The 22,534-nt window shown below is 43.9% G+C and overlaps 1 protein-coding gene across 13 annotated transcripts in view; it reads left to right on the forward strand.

The window, feature by feature from the left end:
* Positions 1–22,534, forward strand: part of RBMS3 (RNA binding motif single stranded interacting protein 3) — a 929,122-nt gene that overhangs the window by 382,135 nt on the left and 524,453 nt on the right. For 3 of the 13 annotated variants that reach the window (XM_068152901.1, XM_068152902.1, XM_068152904.1), the window contains exon 1: positions 9,810–10,296. The exons of the other annotated variants lie outside the window; for them this stretch is intronic. In XM_068152901.1, the coding sequence (XP_068009002.1) occupies positions 10,222–10,296 (75 nt within the window). In that variant the 5' untranslated portion in view covers positions 9,810–10,221. Of the gene's footprint in view, positions 1–9,809; positions 10,297–22,534 lie in introns of those variants that run through there. 13 annotated transcript variants of the gene reach the window in all.

Here is a 22,534-nt window from a genome sequence, read left to right on the forward strand (position 1 = left end):
CTTGAATATTGCAGTTTGTTCTGTGATTACCCTCAGCTGGAGCCCAAAATTAATATCTCACTAAGTAATTCAGTACACAATGGGTGAACATCCAGTTAAACATGCCCTAAAAAGCTAGGATTTTCTGTTTGCTGGAAATCTCTCAATGACAATTAATTGCCTGTGCTCTTATGTGTTTATGAGCCTCTGTAAACAGGCAGCATGTTTACATCTCCCCATTACCTTCAGAAATAAACTTCCTTAAGGAAAAAAAATAAATCTCATGTTCCATGATTGCAATCCAATTTTAAGTAAACAGAGGGTGGGGAAAGTGGCTAATAAGCAGGGATTTGGAGGGACTAAGGTGGAAAGTGGAGAGTTTTCTCCTTCTGAAAACATACCACATGTGATGCTGGTAGTATTAAGTTAATGTATTGCAAGAGTGAAATGGCCTTGGTTAGCCCTCTTACTCTCTGGGGGTTTGTTTGCCCTTTTTATCCTAAGCATTTAGACTTGGGAACAGACACAGTGTTTACTAACTGGAGATGTGGGGCTCCTATAGAAAATATCACCTTTGAAAGGCATGTATTCTAGCCTGTGAAAAATCCTGGTGTTTTTTGAAAGCCCTAAATTATTGATTGGGAATCATATTAAAGGATACAGCAGTGATGCATGTCAGTCAATGTTCCTGTCCTGTTTTTTCACCTTGCATTCTTCTGCCATTGCACTGTTTTCTCTCCTCATGACCCTCCACTGAAAAGAAGCAGCAGTCCTTTTCCACATCAGTTTTACTTGCTTTAACCTTTGCCATGCAGCGAAGGGGTTGGGAGGAGAGAGGGACCTAACATTCTTGGTGACAGCTGGAGCATTGCCACTGACTGGTCCTCTTACTTGATTCTCTTTGACATCACAGAATGAATTAATACTTGCAAAACATTCTGAGATGTGTAGGAAAAAGACTGTAGATAAAAGAATGAGAAACCATTACTTACTTTGGTTGTATCCACCAACATCTGCAGAAAGAGAACCTTAACACATAATTTTGGGCCGTCTGTACGACTAGTTGCTTGTGCAGGTAAAAAGATTGTATCAGGTGGAAAACAGAAACTATTTCAAAGAATCACAGAATTTCAGGGGCTGGAAGGAACCTCAAAAGATCATCCAGTCCAACCTCCCTGCCAGGATCACCTATGCCAGATCACACAGGAATGCATCCAGGTGATGCATTTGCGTATCTCCAGAGAGGGAGATTCCACAAGCCCCCTGGGCAGCCTGTTCCAGTGTTCTGTCACCCTCACAGTGAAAAATTTTTTCCCCATATTTACATGAAACTTCCTATGCCTCAACTTCCACTTATTGCCCCTTGTCCTGTCATTTGGCACCACTGAGAAGAGCCTGGCCCCATCCTCTCGCGACTCACCCGTTACATATTTATAAACATTGATGAGGTCACCTCTCAAGCCTCCTCTTCTCTAAGCTCAAGAAAACTATTGAGCAGCAGTGAATGCTCATTTTTTGCTCACTTTTTTTCACAACATTTTTCAGTTTGCTGCTGTCTGAGCCCCACAGAATTAAGGCAGAAGATGATAAAGTGAAAAGTAATTAAATCTAATGATAGACAGATAGAAAGTTAGAAAGTTAGATAGAAAGAAAGATGGACGGATGGACAGATAGATGGATAGATAGATAGATTAGATAGATGATAGATAGAAAGATAGATAGATAGATAGATAGATAGATAGATAGATAGATAGATAGATAGATAGATAGATAGATAGATAGATAGATTTCACAGTTGTCTGAAATCTCATACATTAACTGTGGCCCATTTTTCATTCAGGCAGGAAGTGTGTGAGTGTGGGGAAAGCCACCCTTCTTGGTTTTGTGAGAGGGTATCTGAAAATGGTGGTGCCCTCCACTTCAGATTTTGTCTGTCAATCATGGATACTTAATGATGGTGGTGTTAAGTGGTTTGTGCCTCTGTGTCTTTTTCACCCCGTGGTTATCACGTGCTCTACTGGTGGTTGCACCTGCCTATAGCACTTCTTAGAAATTCAGCTAGATATCCTTAGGCAACAAAGCTTGATTAATGAACTATTGAATAGCAGGATTCTGTGTTCATCAATGTAGCTTCAAGGTACCTGGATTGAAGGAGCTGACAGATGTAGAAATAAAATCAGTATTCTTCTTGTAACTCATTGCAAACAAGCATCACTGTGGTCTCCTTTGAAATAGCTTTAATGATAGGACTAGGGGGAATGGAATGAAGCTGGAGGTGGGGAGATTCAGGCTGAATGTGAGGAGGAGATTCTTCCCCATGAGAGTGGTGAAACCCTGGAATGGGTTGTCCAGGGAGGTGGTCGAGGCCCCACCCCTGGGGGTGTTTAAGACCAGGCTGGATGAGGCTCTGGGCAGCCTGATCTAGTGTGGGGTGTCCCTGCCCATGGCAGGTGGGTTGGAACTAGATGATCCTTGTGGTCCCTTCCAACCCTGAATGATACTATGATACTATGATAGTAAATAGAGAGAAGGAAAGCAGAACGATAGTGTCACAAATGTAAGCCCAAGATCCTTTTTCTTCGTTGTTTTTTTTCCTTCTTTTTCTTTTTTTTTCTTTAACCTATTAGATAGAATAGAATAGAATAGAATAGAATAGAATAGAATAGAATAGAATAGAATAGAATAGAATAGACCAGACCAGGTTGGAAGAGACATTCAAGATCATCGCGTCCAACCTATCACCCAACACCACCTAATCAACTAACCCATGTAACCAAGCACCCTGTCAAGTCTCCTCCTGAACACCTCCAGTGACGGCGACTCCACCACCTCCCCGGGCAGTCCATTCCAATGGGCAATCACTCTCTCTGTGTAAAACTTCCTCCTGACCTCCAGCCTGAACTTCCCCTGGCGCAGCCTGAGACTTTGTCCTCTTGTTCTGGTGCTGGCTGCCTGGGAGAAGAGACCAACCTCTGCCTGTTTACAACCCCCCTTCAGGTAGTTGTAGAGAGCAATAAGGTCACCCCTGAGTCTCCTCCTCTCCAGGCTAAGCAGCCCCAGCTCCCTCAGCTTCTCCTCATAGGGCTTGTGTTCCAAGCCCCTCACTAACTTCGTTGCCCTTCACTGGACTCGTTCCAGCAAGTCAACATCCTTCCTAAACTGAGGGGCCCAGAACTGGACACAGTACTCGAGGTGTGGCCTAACCAGTGCTTTAGAAGAGAATAGAACAGAATAGAATTAACGAGGTTGGAAAAGACCTTTGAGATCATCGAGTCCAACCTGTCCTCCAACACTTTCTAATCAACTAAACCATGGCACCAAGCGCCCCATTCAGTTTCTTCCTAAAAACCTCCAGTGATGGTGACTCCCCTGGTGCAGCTTGAGACTGTGTCCTCTTGGTCTGGTGCTGGTTGCCTGGGAGAAGAGACCAACCCCCATCTGGCTACAACTTCCCGTCAGGTAGTTGTAGGCGGCAATAAGGTCTCCTCTGAGCCTCCTCTTCTCCAGGCTACACAATTCCAGCTCCCTCAGCCTCTCCTCATAGGGGTTGTGCTCCAAACCCCTCCCCACCTTTGTTGCCCTTCTCTGGACATGTTCCAGCATCTCAACATCTTTCCTAAACTGAGGGGTAGCTGTATTTCAGCCACCCAATGACCAAATTTTCCCTAGTTCTGACTTAGGCAATTTGGACATAATCTTACAAAAAAGTTAATACTTCCAGAAGATGTATTATTGCTGTTTGAGAGCAAGAAAGTATAAAATGATCAAATTGCTCCCTTGTTCTCATACCTGTGACCATACAAGTTCTTCACAGGATAGGTAAAAAACCTATTAGGAAACAAAACAAAGCAAACCAAAAAGAAGTATAAGTAGAATGGCATTTTAGCAAATAAGTTGTGGTGGTTTTAGGCTATGCTGATAAAAATTTTGTTACAGAATTTGAACAGAAAAGTAGAAAAATATAAATAAATCACTATTGGGTGTAAAAGAGGAAAACTAAAGATTATTCTAAACAATTTCATTGGAAAAAATGTATAGTAAATGAGTGGCTGTACCTAAACAATTCTTTCTCTTTTCTGATCTCTGCTTCCTTCACTCGGGAGAGATTAATCTGCTTCTGGCTGACCTTGGCTGAATTAATCTTGGTTAAGTCTAACCCCTGCTTTCTCTCTGCCCCATTTCTCCCTTTGGGACAGGGGGTGGGGGTGGGGGCAGTGGAATGGCTTCCTCCCTGGTCTCTGACCAGGAGGCTTTTCGTGTTGTTTGTTAATTGCAAATATCTGTATAATACTGTAAGCACTGTATATTTTGTACCTATTCATTGCATTCCATCATAGAGTGTAGTTTTTGCTTGCAAATACAGCTTCCATTTGCTTCCTACTGAGCTGGTCTGGCAAAGTTAATGCTGGGGGGGGGAACTTCAACCCACCACATAAGTGATGACAGACTGAAGGAGTTGGGGCTGTTCAGTCTGCAGAAGAGAAGGCTCCAAGGTGACCTAATTGTGGCCTTCCAGTATCTGAAGGGGGCCTACAGGAAGGCTGGGGAAGGACTTCTCAGGATCTCAGGTAGTGATGGGACTAGGGGGAATGGAATGAAGCTGGAGGTGGGGAGATTCAGGCTGGATGTGAGGAGGAGGTTTTTCCCCATGAGAGTGGTGAAACCCTGGAATGGGTTGTCCAGGGAGGTGGTTGAGGCCCCGTCCCTGGAGGTGTTTAAGAGCAGGCTGGATGAGGCTCTGGCCAGCCTGATCTAGAGTGGGGTGTCCCTGCCCATGGCAGGGGGGGTGGAACTAGATGATCCTTGTGGTCCCTTCCAACCCTGACTGATACTATGATACTACTAGATGTCTGGTTTTTTTCTTCTAACTCGCTTTTTGCAAATGAAGAAATCTGCATTTTATGAAAGGTATAAATACATCCAAACATGTAATTTCTGTACTTCAGGCTGCCAGGGAAAGCATTCTCTTTTTTTTTTTTTCCTCTTGTCCCCCCCTCCCTTTTCCTGTCAGCTAACTCCAGGTTTCTAATCCTCAGCTTTGGCTGTTGACGAGTTAATATTCTTTGGAGCCTGCCTTTGAATGTATTTGGCCATCTGCTTTGCAGTTGATATGTTCCCATTTGTTTTTGTTTCATTTCTAAATTCCCCATTGAAGAGATCTGTATTGCTTGCCTGTCTGGTGACATCACTCTTGGAGGTGTGGTGGAACTCGCCTTGCTTGCTGGATCACTGCACGTGGCCCTGCCTTGAAATTGACAAGGAGCCCTCCAATAGGAGGAAAAAAAGTTGTGAATTTTGCTTGCTGTTGCTCGCTGGAATTGAACAGCTTGTCTTTTCCTTTGAGGAACATTTATACTTAACACTTGGTAGGCAAACTGCTATCTCAGTTTGCAAGTGGATTCAGTTATTCAAATGCACAGGCCAGAAAATGAAGGGGATTCTATTTAAACAATGTGCTCCCGAGTCACAGATGATCTTTTTGATGTCTCTGTTTTGCAAATGGAAATGTTCCATTTTCCAGCACTAGCATTTGTTCAGAGGTTGTGTGCTATCTAAATCTGCTTTTGTGGCTGTTCATTTGCATTTGTGCTGTGCTATATTGCCTCCCCTTGCCCCCTACTCTTCTATATCGAATTCCTATTTTCGCTGCCTTCAGTGTATATTGTGTGTCTGAAGGCTCAAACATGCAAAGCGCTGAGCGCTTGGAACAAGCAGCAGAGACTGCTCAGCACCTTGACAGGATTACAGGTGCAAAGGGAAATCTAAACCATCTGCACATTTAAAACTTTTTCTGAGAGAAAGCAGAAGAAGGGTGGAGCTTTGACTCGGGTAACAGCTGAGCTTCTCCTGCAGCTCCTAACCTTTTCCTGGTTGTGAGAGCTGCTGGTGCTACTGGCCACTGCATCTGATGGGGGTGTGTGTGTGTAAATCTTGCATTGGAATTTCATGGTGTAATGTGGCATAGACAAAATGGTCCTTTCTGGACTACAAATAATGCTCAGATAGATCTCTTGGTCAGAATGTGGGGTTTTCTGCTTCCCTAGTATTTCCTTTGTTTCACCCTACACATGCAGGTTCTTTCTTCCTCCAAATCTGGTTACATCTATTTCTACAAGCAAACTGCTCAGCAAGAAAAACTGTGTTAATATCCTGAGGGAAAAGTGAGAAGGTGGGGAGAGAAGCACAACAACTTAATTCTGGCAGTTGAAAGAACAATCTGAAAGTTGTCAGGCTCAAAGTATCATGTACTGTCAAGTAATCACTATTTGCTTCTGCAGATATCAACCCTCAGTCTATCTCACCCTCGGGAAAGCAGTGGGTGGAGTAAAAAGGGCTTAAGCAAGAGTAGGCACTACCTTGAGAGACAATGTATTTAAAGCTCAGGAGCAAAACAAACCATATGGCTGGATACCAGGAATTGCAGGCTTCTCCTCCCATTACTACCTTAATTCTTCATTCACCTCTGCTCTGAGCTACTGAGGGACCACATGGTCCTGGTCAGCTTGGACTTAGTTGAAAATACTCAGTAGTTTACCTAACAAGGCCTTTCCTCTGAATCTGTTTCAGCAGGCTGGGAAGCAGGGGCAGTGATAGTGTAGTGTGGTAGTGCTTCACAGTGCTCCTTGGGATGCACAGGGGCACCTAGTTGCACCAGGGCAAGAAGGAAGACCCAGGAAACTGCAGACCAGTCAGCCTCACTTCCAACCCTGGAAAGGTGATAGAACAGCTCATTCTGGAGCTCTAAGGTCTAAGCACATCTCTAATCATCTTTATGAGGAGTCAGCATGGGTTTAGGAATCACGCTTGACCAATTGCATAGCCTTCTGTGATGGTGTGACTAGCTGGATAGATGAGGGGAGGGCAATGGATGTTGCCTACTTCTACTTCAGCAAGGCTTTTGACACTCTCCCGTAACATCTTCACAGGTGGGCTTATGAATTGTGGGTTAGATGAGCAGACAGTGAGGTGGATTGAGAACTGGCTGAACAACAGAGCTCAGAGGGCTGTGATCAATGTTGCAAGGTTCCGGTTGGAGGCCTGTGACTAACGGTGCTCCCCAGAGGTCAGTACTGGGTCCAGTCTTGTTCAGTGTCTTCATCAATGACCTGGATGAAGGCACAGCGTGTAGTTGCAGCAAGTTTGCTGATGTCACAAAAATGGGAGGAATGACTGACACGCCTGAAGGCTGTGCTGCCATTCAATGAAACCTGGACAGGCTGGAGCACTGGGCAAAGGTACAATAAGGACAACAAGAGCAAGTGTAGGGTCCTGTACCTAGAGAGGAACAACCCCATGCACCTGCACAGATTAGAAGTGGACCTGCTGGGAAGCAGCTCTATGGAGAAGGACCTGGGAGTGCTGGGGGAGAAATGGTTCATCACAAACCAGCAATGTTCCCACATGGCCAAGAAGGCAAATGGTAACCTGGGATGCATTAAGAAGAGTGTGCCCAGCAGGTCAAGGGAGGTTTTCCTTTCCTTCTACTCTGCTCTGGTGAGGTCACACCGTAAGTGTTGTCTCCACTTCTGGATTCCCCAGTTCAAGAGAGGTGGGGAACTACCAGAGAAAGTCAAATGGAAGGCCACAAAGATGATTAGGGGACTGGGACATTTCTCTTGAAAGCTGAGAGACTTGGGGCTCTTTAGCCTGGAGAAGACTGAGAGGAGATCTTACCAAATGTTTATAAATATCTAAAGGGTAGCAGTCAGGAGGATGAGGCTGGGCTCTTATCAGTTGTACCCAGTGACAGGACAAGGGGCAATGGGCACAAACTGGAGCACAGGAAATTTCACTTAAATATAAATAAAATGTTCTTTCCTTTGAGGACAATGGAGCACTGGAAAAGGCTGCCCAGAAAGGTTGTGGAATCTCCTGCTCTGGAGATGCATTCCTGTGCACGACCTCCGGAGGTGACTTCCAACCTCCACCGTTGTGTGCCTGTTTATGTCTGTACAATGCTGTGGGAACAGAGCACGAGTTTTGCAAAAGCTTTTCTCCTGAAACAGGGTGCAAATACCTGTGTGAGCATGGTATGTTGTTCCCACTGTAGAGCACAGGACTGGCACCTACATACCAACAATTATTAATGCCTGGTGATTAAAGTACAGCATACACTGACACCGAGGCAGTGGTTGGAGCACATGCATGGCTTCCCAAACTGCCTGTTTCCTTTGGCTGCCTGGTTTTGCCCATCAGATAACTGGCTGTAGGGCAGTTATAGGACCCATAACATCCATCCTTTCTTTACAAGAACAGAAAAGTGCCAGAGTAAAGCATGATATTTCCATGTTCCTGTCGTGTGCAAGCACGTGCCCACGAACCAAAACACAGCTGGAAAGTCTAATTTTAGCTCTACCAGCCTTGAGAAGCGTCCCTTTAAGGAAATTATTTATATAATTTGCTGCTTCCCCCCCCACCCCCGAAGCAATTTGGTTGATAATACAGCAGCTGACAACACTGCTGCAATACCACCGATGATTTAAATAAAAACAAAAGGAAACTGCTACCCCCCCTGTTTTACTCCCCTCTTCCCCCTCCGAACAGGCAGAGCCACTGTAGAAAGGCCCAGGAATGTGATGACGTGTTAAAGGAGTAAGTGATTTAAAAACAAAAGAAAAGAAAAAAAAAAGAGAAACGCTGGGATTTGTGTACAAGAAGAACCGATTTTGTTACTCGCACGCTTCTTCCTGCTGATTTATAGTCCCTTTGCAAGACATCCTCTTCCTACGGGTCTTTTGGAGAGTCGGTATTTGGGAGGGCTGCGCTGACACCGATCCAACACGCCTGGGATCTGCAGCAGGTGTGCGGCTCCCCGCCGGTGCGGCGCGGGTGGCTGCGGGGCGGAGGCCGTGGGGCGCTGCTGCGACAGGGGGAGCCCGCCCGTGTTGGGGGCAAACGGAGCTGTCGGTAACTCCCGTGGTACCGTGGCCTTTTCAGACGCCGGGCTGAAGGCACCCTTAAGTCGGGCAGGGAGAGTTTCTTTTTTACCCTCTTCCTCCATTTTGTTCCAACTTCAAATCAAGTCTTATATAAGCGGTCTAACAAAGTATGTATTTAATATGTCTGTCCCCGGGTTGCCTCTCCGCGAAGTGCCGGATGACGGTATGAGTAGTTTTCTGTGGGGGGCCCGGCGGGGAGGACGACGACGACTTCCCCGCTCGGCGACCAGGCTCCGTGACCTTCCCTTGCCTGTTTCTTTTAGGGGAAAAAAAAAAAGAAAAAAAAAAAAACAAGAATGCGTCGTGGGGCTTCTCTACCCCCCCTCCCCAAACACACACTCCGCCCCCCGGCGTTAGGATTCCCCGGCTCCCACGGCCGCTTTTCGGCGCTCCCGGCTTCGGCAGGCCCGCGGCTAGGGGCGAGGCGGGGCGGGTGCAGGAGGGGGCCGGGCGGCGGGGCGCGGGGAGCCGCGGGCGCGGTGGCGAGGGCGGTCGCGCCGTGGAGGGCGGTCGCGCCGTGGAGGCGGTGGCGCGGCCTGCGCCGGCCTCCCGGGGGAGCGGCGCGCCGAGGTCCCTCCCACCGGCGGCGCGGCGCGGAGGGGGTTTGAATGAAAGACAGGACGAGCTCTGAGCACCATGTCACTCCGTGAGGGAGGCAGCGGCAACTAGGCTGGGGAAGGCTCTTCCCTCCCCACCCCCCCTTTTTTTTTATTTTCTTTTTTTTTACCCTTTTTTTTTTTTTTTAATTTTTGTTTTTGTTTGGTTTTGGTTTTTTGGGGATTTTTTTTCGTGGCTCTTTTTTTTTTTTTTTTTTTTTTTTTTTTTTTTTTTTTTTTTTTTGGAAGGGGGGTGGGTGGGGAGCGAGAGGGGAGGGCTCGACAGCGAGGCGAGCCGAGAAGAGGACGAGAAGAGCGGGCGGGCGGCTCTGCGGAGGTCTGGAGTTGCACTGTCTCCTCGCCTCCTCTCGCAGGACGTTTCCCTTCCCGAGCCGGTTAGCGGGCACCAGCGGAGGCACGCTGCTGCCAGCCGGGGAGGCGGGCTGCTCCGCTGCGGGCAGACGGATAGGGGGTTTCCAGCTTGCCCGCCCCGTGCATAGAGGCACCCGCACCCCCCCCACATTTATGTGCGTGTGGGTGCGTTTTCGGCTGCGCTGGAAGTAGCGCTCGGTAGACGGCGAGGAAGTCTCGGCAGCCTCCTCCGTCGGCCGCGCTGTCAGGAATAGCGGCGTGAGAGGAAGAAAAGGCCCTGGGGCACTATACCCTGCCAACGAGTTCCCTGCACCAGCCAGAAGGACTCCAGCTACATGGGCAAACGCCTGGACCAGCAGCCAATGTACCCCCAGTACACCTATTACTACCCCCACTATCTCCAAACCAAGGTAGGGAACGATGGGGCTGGGACTGGGCGGGTGACGGAGAGCGGAGCGGCGCAAATTGCGGGCTCGCCTTTGCTCTTAAGTGATTTTTCCGTTGCTTTCTCGGGTTTGGTGTCACGCAGAACCGAGATGGTAGGCAGAAAGCAGGCGTGAGAGAGGCAGGAAGGTTACTGTCTGTCCTTCCTTTCCTTTCATTAGGGGTTTTTATTTTATTTTATTTTCCCCGAGGGTTGCTGGCGTCGGCTAATTCCTTTTATTGTTTGGGGAGATCGGTGCTATTAACGCTGTAGTAACACTGGGCAGGTACTGTGTTTATTATGGCACGGGATAAAGATTGCTCTGGACAGCATCAGGCACGAAGCACTGTTTTGGTTGCTCTTCCAGTGATTTCTACAGTTTATTCAGAGCGTAAAAGCATTTTGTTGCTAGAAAAGCCGTGGCAGCTCAAACTTTTAGAGGAGGAGATGATGTGGAGCTCAGAGAAAAGAAAGCTTGGAGCCAACCTACTGTGAAGCTGGTGGAGTTTGTTTCAGTCAATTGCATTGCATTTAATATTTCATAAAATGTCGAAGATGATACTGTTGTACTCAGTTGCATTTTAAAAGTCTAGAAATACAGGGTAACTACTTCTGTGGAGTGTATCCAAACATGGACTCTTCCTTTTTCTTTCGTCTTAATTTGTAGACCGCCAACAGACTGTAAAGCAGGCCTGCCTCTCCTAAAGAGACTGACTGAAGTCAATGCTACCTGGCCATGAGTTAGTTAATTATAGCTTTATTCCGCCCTCCCCCCCACCCCAGTGCTATTGTATAATAGTGTGCTCTGAAAAGATTTCCTGTGTGACCAAGGGACAGTAACAAAGCCCTAAACCGAAAGTTTGCATTGCATACCCTGTAAGGACACTATATTCTTTAAAAAACAAACAAACAAACAAAAAACTGGTGGGGAAAGATGTACCGTTCTGAAGTGTGACCTCACAACCACGGATTAACAGTTTCAGTCAATAAATGAACATCCTTTTTTTGGGGGGGGGAATTAAGGCAGGATAGACACATGCGTACGGCGATGCATACACATACACACATCACGCCTCTGTGGCAAATTTAACACATGGGACATTTGATGTGGGCGTCTGTGTGCGGTGAAGGGAGGCTGACTTCTCCAGACTTTTGGTTTGAAGCACATTGATCTAGCTGCAGTTCTGAAATGATAAGTTATCTTTTCCTATTAATAAAATTACTTTCCCATTAACATTTGTAGCCTGACTACAGCATTCTATAAATGAACTGTCAAAGCTGCCACTGAATGCTGGTTGAGTTGCAATGACACATCTACCACTCTATATGATTACAGCCTTAATTCATGGCAGGGTTACCTCTGGCTTCTTTCCACTGCTGCTGCTTTCATGATACCATGCAGATTATTTTTGTTTGTGTTGTTTTTTTGGTATAAAATATACCTTTTTCTTTTTTTGAGTGGTTCTTACTGTGTGACTCGGTTTGTGGGGTTTTTTCCTTTTCCTTTTTTTCCCTTCTTTCCCTCCTTCCTTTCAAGGTCGATCCAAATTGCATTTTACCTTTTTGACTGTGTAGTGTGCAATGTTGCTGTTCCAGCAGCTGCTGGTCACTAGCTTGACTGCAATATTGCCTATAGCTTTAACTGTTTAGGGGATTGGGGGACACAGGCTGATGCTATTCCTCAAAACCTGGCAAGCCAAGGACATGAAACAACTGATGGTGTTTCTTGAAAGAACAATAGCCTTGACTGTTGAAGGAGAAATATTGGACATTCCATGCCTTTTACTCACATAGCTTACATTTTGCCAGTCTTTTTTTTTTTTTTTTTCCCCCAACAAACCCCCAAATTTGTAAAATAAGTCTTTTGAGGGAGCAAACCTTGTGTTTGAGCTTAAAAGAGTAACAAGATTTTTTTGGTTCATACCATGGCTTTTTTAACTCGACGCTTTACAAAACAAACCCACCACCCAATTCAAGGCAATTGTTACAGCCAGTATATAAAATTGCCAACCCTGTGAAAAGTCATGTGTGCCTGCACTGTATGGACAGGTAACATTTCAGATTGGTGAAACCCTTGATCCAACATTAGTTTTTGTTATTTTCCTTGTCACGCAGTGAAGCGCATACACAAACCTAATTAATAAGCGCGCACACGTATATGCCTGTGTGTGTATACATACACACACAAATAATTCTCTTCTAAACTCTTCAGAGTAGTGCAGATAGGCAGATATTGTTACCTTTAAAGCTAGCCATCAGCTTTTGGGACGCTTTAAAGCAGTTAGATCCATTGTAGGTCTGAAGCTAATAGTTGGGTAATCAATTAACCTTGTGGTAGAGATCTGTATCTTTTATCATGCCTGTTGGAGAAATGCATAGTAATAAACCCTTGTATCATTACAGCTGTCCTGTGAACTCCAGCTTTTTATTTTCCAAAAGCTGTTCTTTGTAGCAAGGAGGGTAGGATTCAGCTCTACAGAAAGAATGTTTTTTATGCTCTTAGTCATTCGCGCTGAGGGGGTGTGTGTATACGTTCATGTGTAATTAAGAAAGAAATTCTAGGCTTTTCTATGGCATTTGTGTAGAGTTTGTGAAACAGAGGTGCACATTCCATGGGCAGAATTTGGAAATCCATGTTCCCCAGTGCATTTGAGTGAAATGCTGCTTTTGCTTCTCTTGTTTGGTGAAGTTGTCTCCAGCCTTCTTCGAGACGTACCGTGTTATTGTACATCATGTCCTTCTCATGGGGGAGCAAAGAGCTGCGCAAGATCTCAGTCTGTGCTTCTCTTCCAACGTAGCCAGCGCATCGTTGTGCTGGAATGGTGTAAATGAATAGCTGTATGGGTAATGGGATTATAAATAGGAAAAATGGATTCCATATGTTTGTCTGACTGCTTTAAGATTTTAGTGTTTTGTGGCCTTTTGTGGCACATGAAGCACACGCTCATTATTCGGTTTATTTGTGCTCCTTCATTATCAGATGCCACCACTGAAGCTAAAACTTTAATTGCAGGTTTAGACAAATCTGTTGTCATCTGAAACCAAAAAGCAGAGGGGGAAGGCCAGTCTTCTAGAGACAATTGAAAGGATTTTAAAATGTCTCCAAAGGACAAGCATTGAGTTTGAGGAAAGACACATCCTCATTTTCCTCTTTTTGGTATGATGCTGTCTGACAACTGTAACTTGAAAGTAGAGTGCTGGGATTTCTTTCAGCAGATCCTGAGAGCAGAGTCTGGTTGTCCTAGGAATTTATATCGGAGTAAATGTTTTCGGTTACTGTTGTAAGTGAAAGCTAGTCTTGTGTACTTGCTCCAAAGACTATGGCATGGATGTGGTTCAGCTGATGTATATCTGGTGAGAATCTATCATGGCCTTGTATTTTATTTTGAGGTGTTAAGTGAATTTCCTAGCTACTCAAACGATTGGTTTACCAGAATATATTGTGAATTGTCACGTATGAAATGATAATCATGCCAAGTCTTGCGCTGTGGTCTGAATTTCTTGTTTCTTGCTTGCCAAAGCAGATTATTTTCTCTCTGCCATTTTGCACAGAGGAAAACAAAATGAAGCACCATGAAACATCATGTAATGGTGTGAGAAAGGAGAGGAGGCATATGAAGTGAATTATTTGATTGTATTTGAAAGAATTTCTTCGGTTTAGTGGGTGTTGTGTTTTATAGTTGTCCTCTGCAGCTTATGATAACACTTAGCACAGGGGTAAACTTTCTCTGCAGAAAGTCTACTGAAAAGATCTGAATCACTTGGGTAGAAAGGAGAAGGTGCCAGTTACCTGTTGACAGGAATTGTTTGGTTTATGATTGCTGTACCTGCCTTTGGGGTAAAAATAGGCCAGTTTAGCAGCTATTTCTGTGTGGTTTGCTTTCAGGCATTCTCAAGATACTTCTTAGCTATTAGTCATGGTTTGAGTTTGGTGGTTTAACTCTCATGGTGTTGATTCTTCTACCTAGTCAAAAGGCTGAAAGACTGAATGGAGAGGCAGTATTTACTGCGTACCCACAATGCCTGCCTGATATGCATGTGAACGCATGCAAAAGGAGGTGTGATTTCCTAGCACCGATGTGAATAAAATCCTGTCTCTGAATGGTAGAAGCATGCAGACTGGCCCACAGGTGTGAGTGGCTTAGAGCACCTCCATGAAGTCACAAATATATGCCCCAGCTGGGGAAAAAGCAATTGGGGAAATACAAGCAGGTGTGCTCAGAAGAGTTTAAGCCTGCTAAAGTAATTTTACAGGTACACTTTTGGGTGTATGTATGCGTGTTATGTTTACTTTTTACCATTTTAAGAGCATGCAGGAGTTTGGGACCCTTTTCAGCTGTGTGCCACAAGCACATCTCCCTCTATGCTCAGTCAGCCTCTTTTAGAAAGTGTATTTTTGGAATCGGTGCAACACTCTTGTCTCTCTTCACTTTGTACCTACCAATCCCATCTCTTTTGTCACTCACGTTTCTGTTTAGTGGGTTTACTGCATTCCCCACATTTGGCCATCTGGCCATACAGAAGGCCTTGAAGAAAGCATTCCAGATATGGAGGTGTCTGACAGGGCTTCTCTGGCTGGTAGTGTTCAGATTGTGTTTGGTGCCTGGTGTGAAGCAGGGGTCAGGTGTAAGGAGTAATTCATCAACCACACACTGATTTCAAGCTGCATTTCCAACCATCTGCAGCTTGGATTGCTGCCAGAGCTCAAAAGTCTAGCTGGAGCCCATGTGATTGTGCCAAAGTGAAGGCAAACACTTGCAAATAGAGAAATGCATTTCTAGGAATTAAGTTCATTTGCCCCTGTTTGATTCAGTATGTCACAGCATGTTATAAATGCCTCTAAGAGCTGCCCAAAATAAATCTGAATTTAAGTGCCGTTTCAAAATATTTAAGCTTGACAATAAAATCGATATTAAAGTCTAATGTTTTGTTGGTTGCTTTAAACAGTAAGAAAGATAAGTTGTATTCCTCTGAAAAATGCAGATATATGTGAACTTGTTTGTTTTATGCTACTGTTTGCCATGTCTCCTTACATGCCTGGATAAAAGTACTTATGTTGCTATAAGGGACACTGTGGTATACATTGCAATGATGTTGAATTTCGTGGTTGATCTTCCTTTCATGTGTTGCCTCAATCCAAGTCTGTTTAAATAAATCAAACTCACCAATCCCCTCCCCTTCCCCCTGAAAAACTCTGGGAAATGGAAGTTCAAATTTTCACTCTTGTCAAGATTTACACATTACTGTATTGCAAGCAGGTATTTAACTTTCATTATGGAAAGATGAAAGTTACGAACACTCGCCAGATTAGGCTACACACACCTTGCTGTGGCAAATGCAGTGTGTTAATAATTATAAATCAGAATGCCTTATACAAGGTGCCCTTTCAAAATAAAGCACAGTGCTTCATACTGGACTGGTTTGCTTTCTAATACATGGGGCCTTTCAATGTAAGCACGCTGGTATAGTTGCACTTTAATCCAAGTGTCTTGGTAAAAAACATCAGACTGTTGGCTCTTCAATTTCCATGAGCCAGATAAGAAAAGATGCATTCCAAGTAGGATGACTGAGTTCACTTTGGGTCTTGCTGAAAGTAGCCTGCATAGTGTTCCCTTGCATATAATTGCAAGCAGGGTTTTTGTGTTTTTATTTTGTTTTCCACTGGTGTGTGGGGAAGTGGATTTGTTGCTGTCTATGCTCTGGGCGAAGACTTTTGAGTTCACTTGCAAACAAGCTCATTCCAAAGTGTTCAGGAAGAGAAGCAGATTAAAAGAAATAATAATAATAAAAAAAAGAGTAGACTGCTTTTATTATTATTATTATTTTCTGGGTATTATTATTTATTTTATTTTATTTTTCTTAAAGGAAAGTTCTTTAATGTTAGAAATTTTACGTAGAGGAAAATGGTTAGTGTCTCCAGAACTTGCTTCCAGTGCTGCATTAAAACTGTGTTTTCTAACAGTCTCATCAGCTACAGCTGTATGTGATTAAATAGTGTAATATCAAAAGCATGTGTGAATAAGAGCTTTTATAATATAGTTGTTCCATACCAAAGACTGCAGAAGGGCAGAGAAGGGAGATGGAGACCAGCGATTGACTTGGGTGTTGTCACAGCCTATATCGTGTTTGTGTAGTGACGTTTCACAATTGCTTTCCCACTTGTATGAGCAAGATTGAGTGGTGGAGGGATGTTTTGCTCCAAATATGCAAGGTATCAGTCTGAGAATGGTGTCTACTGCTGCAGAATGACATACCAATATTTTAAGTAGCTGATTAGCGATGATATTCTTGAGTAGAAGTTAAAACGAGAAGCATCATCTCTTCTACTTCCTGTGAAGAAGCTTCAATTGTCTTTGCCAAGGCAGAATCAGGCCCACAAAGGACTGTTCTTCATGGCAAATCCAAGACAGCAAAAGAAACAAGAACTGTTTATCCAGATGGTTATATATTACACACGTGGGTGAAGGTCTATTTTGTGTCGTATTTAACAGCATTTGGGGTTTTCTGTGGCTATAATTTCCATTTAATATTATTTATTCTGATTTATAATTCTCTAAAATGAGTAGCAAACCCCAGATGCTTTTCCTGTCTGTTTCCTCTCTCTGCCACATTTGAGACACGGTTCAAGCATAGTGGAAGCCTAACTGCTGTAGGAGATGTTGTTGTGCATGATGCCTAGTGCCTCTAACAAAGAGTAGCAATTGCTGTGTTAGGAACTTGTGGTTTATCCACAAAAAGTGAAGGGTAGAATGGAGAACTGATTTTGTTTTTATTTGCATCGTTCTGAAGGTAAAACCACCGTGGAAGCTCTTTGAAATTTGAGGCCGGGTTTTCTGTGCTGGTGTTTCCACGGGGCTACAATGTTTCCAGGGGGATACAATGTTTCTAAATGGAGAGGTGAAGCAAAGGTTGCTCGTCCTGCCTGTCCTTGCAGATTGGAGGCTCCCATTGATTTCCTCGGCCATACGGTCTGTTTGATACTGCTAGTTCACAATAACATCTAATCTTCTCCTAGAAGTTTATATTAGCTGAAAGACTTTTCAGGCCTGGCACTGTCAAATCAGAGAAAAAGATAAATTTTCATGCTTTTGGAGGCAAATACTTTTTCCTTTCTTCTCCTCGTGTGCCTCGTTTGTTTCTGTGCCTCCTTGCTTGCAATCATGATGGGGATAAATTCCTTCTCTGTTTATTTGTTGTGAAGTTAACTTCAGTATTGAACACAGTAATTTATTGGGAAAGTAAATATTTGCATTTTTAAGTTTCATTTGTTGTAAAACTGTGCAGAAGAAATTGTTTGGATAAGGGCTCCTCTATTAATTGTCTTGACTTCATTCAGATGCAAACAAATGAAATAAAGCATCTGACTTGCACAGATCATAGCAGAAGCCAGAGTATGTGTGACACTGCATTTGTACACTGTGAACCACTCAGATACGTTGTTCCTCGTTGGTGTCTCTGTGACATATGTCTTTTGGTTGGTACTATGTGGCTGATGATATATATGAGTGCTCATGTAATGGAAGTGATGTCACTCCTGCGAGATTCAAATTTATTCAAGAAGAAAATTTGTTGGACAGATTTGTATTGCCCCTCCTGAAGTGTAAATCAAGCAGCACTTTGTTCCTGTTGTGTGACTTTGCATTAGCAGAATAAATCTTGAAATCACGCTTAAATACTCTGCTGCAGAGCATGGCAGTGAAGAGTGGGAGAGTCTTATAGATGGACCAGCATGATGTTGTTTTATTTAACTGATTGCTCATTTGGCTTCTGTCCTGCTCCTTTCCCCACCCCCTTCCATAGCTATATTTAGAGGCTAGCCAGGCCATTCAAAGTTTAGTATCGATGCTGTGCAGGAGCCTGAACTTTCTGCCTTCTGTCTCACGCTGGCGGGAGGTGGCAGGACTGGATCAACCATCAAGTCCTGTTTGACTTGCCTGAGAGTCAAACTCTGGTGATTTGGAACAGCCTTCAATGCACCCTATTTGCCTTCATGGGTGAGAAGCTGACAACTTTTGCTCCAGGGTTACTGGAGAGTGAGTTGCAAGCTGAAGATGCAGTAGATAGGGCAGAGAGCTATTTCGGATGTGTGGTGCCAGAGCTAGCAAAACCTTGAGGTGGTGCATTGGTGACCTGCAAGATAAAAGGAGATTAGGGGACTTCAGATGGCATTTTTGGCGGAGGAGGAGATACGGGAGCCTGGTGTACCGCTACATCACAAAAGGTTCTTAAAACTAGGTATCCATAGTTACAGGAAGAGAGTTAAAAAATCTAGATTTCAGGGGCTCACTGGATGCAATGTCCTCCTTCCCTTTTAAAGAAGAAAGCGTTAGCAGTTCTTAAAGCTGGAATGATGTGCCTGTGTGAATTCCCTGGTGCTCAGAGAACAGAGTGATTAAAGTTTGCTCTATTTCTCCCTCTTGTTCTAATTTTTCTGGCTGTGGGAAGGAAAAAAAGGGCATTGCAATTCCTGGCCATATAAGGGACTTGTTAGTTTCTTTATGTGGTTGGGAATTGTTTCTTCTTTTGGTCTTCAAAGGCTGTTGCTGCTGAGTTTGCTTTAAAGGGAAGGAACTACTTCTTGCTTAGTCAAAGGCTGCAATCCTTATTTCTTCTTTCTCACATCTCTCTGACCTTTTATTTGTGGACAAGCATATAAATAAATTCTACTTGCTAGTATCGTGCAAGTTGAGGGATTCTCTTACAAAGAGAAGCAGTTCTCATTTCTGTTCTCTCATTTTATAGTGGTGAATTTGATTTGATGCCAGTTAGATGACCTTTTCCTTACATCTTTTGGTTCCTGACTGGGGGGGGTGGTGGGTCTGAGCAGCATTAGTGATCTTTCATTTCAGCTTTTAACAAACTATGAAATGTTAAAAATTAATTAGGTCCCCTAGAGCTTGGCTGATATGTCTGTGATGCAGGATGCTGATTTCATATTAATGAAGCATAAGACACATCTTAAAATACAAAATTCAGACTTTTACAATCACACTAGTAGGGGTATATCACTTGTAAGTCAGAGCATCTTACCTTGCAAATGGTATCCTTTTAAGATGAGCCAAACAATATGTTGCAAAGGTGGTGTTACCAGCAGCATTCATTTGACATTTGTTCTAGAAAATAATATCTACCTTCAGCCTAATTAGAGCTAAGTTTTTCAGTGTGTTTGCTTTAAGATCAAAACTGCTGATGAGGCTTATTTGAGTATCAGCGGAGATGTGTCCACACAGCTGTTGATGTTCTGCTTAGCTGATACACACAAACCAGTAATCTGCCCTATGTAACAGAACGGTGTAGCATGTACTTGTTTCTTGTGCTAATGACACTTCTGAAACGGTTTAGCAGAAGGGAGACTGGTGATGAAAAGAGCTGTGAACGGTACAATGAATAAAGTAAAGAACAGGACTGATAGCTCTTGTAGAAGTCCGTGCCTGATTTTTGCATTCACAACGTCTACTTTTAATCCTTCTCTATACCTGAAAGACATCAGAAAAAGTCAAAGGCTCTGCAGTCCTTCAGATGTTTGACAAAGCATGCAGTAGGTCTTGGTAACCTGAATGCTTTACCTAGGCTGTGTTAAGGCGATGTCTACTGTGTCAAGGTAAAGCCGGCACTAAGTACTGTTAAACAATCCTTCATCAAAACAAGCATAAAACAGACATATTGCTGTGGTCTCTAGCAAAGCAGCTGGAAGCTTTCTGCCTGGGGGAACATCGAACTCACTTGATTTTGTGTTTGTGCTCTTTGTATCTCTCTGGAGTTTTGCATCCTAAAGAAACACGGGGGTTGATCACATTATTTCCAGTAAAAGTGTCCTTTCCAGTGGCACTTCTACGGGGGTGCCAGCTGGTGGTATAAGATGCGATGATAATAAATCTGGCTGCTGTATGATGATTCCAGGACAGCAATAGTGGTACATCCTGATCCCTCCTGTCTGTTTGACCTCACAAATACAGGTGTGCAATGCACTGAGTCATCCTGAATGTTGAGATTATGGCTATAATTCCCTCCTCTGGGAAAAAGCCTCAAGAATGCTGTAGGCTACCGGCTCACCAGGACATGCTTCTTATCTGTGTGATTTAGAAGCCTTGCTGGCCACTCAGTTTCTGCTTTCTATCCCTGCCATTTTGCAAAATCACTGTAATTGCATCCAGTTGTCCCTGTGCAACGTGCAATTTCCTGTAGTTCGAAAAGCTTTCAGCATAAGATTGTTTAAACTTAATAGCATAAACATTAATTTACTGTGCTAGATGAATTATTGGGTGTTTTTAGCATGCGTAAGTCTGGCAATAATTGTGCTGGACAGAAGAAATAAGTTTTGTTTCCTTCACTTTCTGCCCTGCTTTTACTGAAATGGATCCCTGGTGATGGTAATACTTAGCATGTAGCAGTCGTTTTAGTTTTCAGTGGGCTGTATAAACATTAATTAATCTTCAGAGCCCATTCTGAGAGATGCCTTAAACGCCTTATTTGCTCATGTAATGGCTGCATGCAAATGATGGACTTAGCCTCTAGAAGCCTATACTGAATTACTAGGAGTTTGGGGAGAGGCTTGAATGCTACATTCACACTTTCTTTGTTCGAGCAGAACCTGGAGATGGGGAATGTTGCTGCTGCTTTATGAGCAAATGCAGTGTGAGTGGTGTAAGAGCTGAGGCAAAGTTGGGAAAATAAAGAGAAAGCATTTGTGGAAGGTTGCATGCTCCTCTCTGGTTATCCAGAGTGCTGAGTACCCATGACTCACAACAGATGGGACATGTGGAGCCAGGCCAAATGTGACTCCCAGATGGAACATCCAGAATTACAGAGCACTCTGGAGAATCGCTTACCTGAATTGACCACCTGAACCAGCCTCACTGGTTTGGTGTTCTATCTAACAGCCCTTGAGCCTTTGTATTGGGTAAGAGGAGAAATGGAGCAGGGTAAAAGGACACACTTTCTGAAGGAGAGGGATTGCCTCTTGTTTCAGTGTTAGGGAAGGCGGTTTTCTGAGGTCCTACTGAGGACATTTGTGAGTGTGGGACTGGTGATATGAGGAGCAGATCATAAAATCATAGAATCAATAAGGTTGGAAAAGACCTCAAAGATCACCAAGTCCAACCTGTCACCCAACACCTCATGACTAACTAAACCATGGCACCAAGTGCCACGTCCAATCCCTTTTTGAACATCTCCACCACCTCCCTGGGCAGCACACTCCAATGGCCAACAACTCTTTCTGTGAAGAACTTTCAGGGCCCAGATTGCACTGCTGCAGAGGTTCCACTGATGCTTTGGACCAGGAGACATTAAAAACTCAGTGAACACCTAGATAAGGATGCAAAGGACTAATTCATCCTTCCAAGTAACTTCATCCTTCCCAAGTGAAGGAAAAAACTTTTCAAACTGCCCCTGCAGGCAGCCTCTAGCCTCACTGGTGCTTGTGGAGCCTCCCAGCAGGTGCTGATAAGAAGGGTATGTCAACTGATTGTCGTGATTTTATCAGCATCCTGTAAGGATGGCTCTGTGTTTGAATCCTTCAAGATAATATTTTTTCCCCAATCTACAGCACCCTGTTAGTCAGCAAGGGACTAGCAAAGAAGTTATTTATGGGTAGGTGTTAGCTAAATAGTAGTTGATATGGATTCATCAGAGCCAACTGTCTTTTCTCATGCCTGATGTTCTATGTCTTGCCAGGATTTATTTTAGATTTTTTTGTTGTCATTATTGTTTGGGTGTTTTTTTTTTATTCCTCTCATCTTGGCTTGTGACTTTATCATATTTGCTTCCCTTACTGCTGCCTTGGAAGTAATTGCAGTTTTAAAAACTACAGTCAGTTTGACTCGGAGGTACGTTGTGGATGGGGGAGAAATGGATGATAACCCTGATGCTGATGACTTCTTGTGTCCCAAGGGCTTGCGTGAAAGCACTGTAAACAAGGGTGGGTTTGAAGTTGCAGAAGGAACTATGCCAACGACCACAGAGATGTGGAGTCTGATTTTACAGTGTGTGTTGAGGAATGAAGTGTGACGGCCATGCTCCAACAACAGCTGATGAAGTAGATTGTCTTTATGCTTCATCTCTCCTTGTCTTTTAGCAAAGAGAGTAAATTATTAGTTGTTTATTATTTCTTAACCTTCAACAGGTAACTTCCTTTTTGTGCTAGTCAGCTGTTCTAGGGTAGAGATAGGGAAATTTTACTTCCTCCTTCCTCATTCTTCTCTTCTCATTTGCTGTCAGGAGAA

Source organism: Melanerpes formicivorus, unplaced genomic scaffold (assembly GCF_026170545.1).
Source record: "Melanerpes formicivorus ecotype bairdi unplaced genomic scaffold, bMelFor1.0.p_v2 SCAF_24, whole genome shotgun sequence".
Classification (NCBI taxonomy): domain Eukaryota; kingdom Metazoa; phylum Chordata; class Aves; order Piciformes; family Picidae; genus Melanerpes; species Melanerpes formicivorus.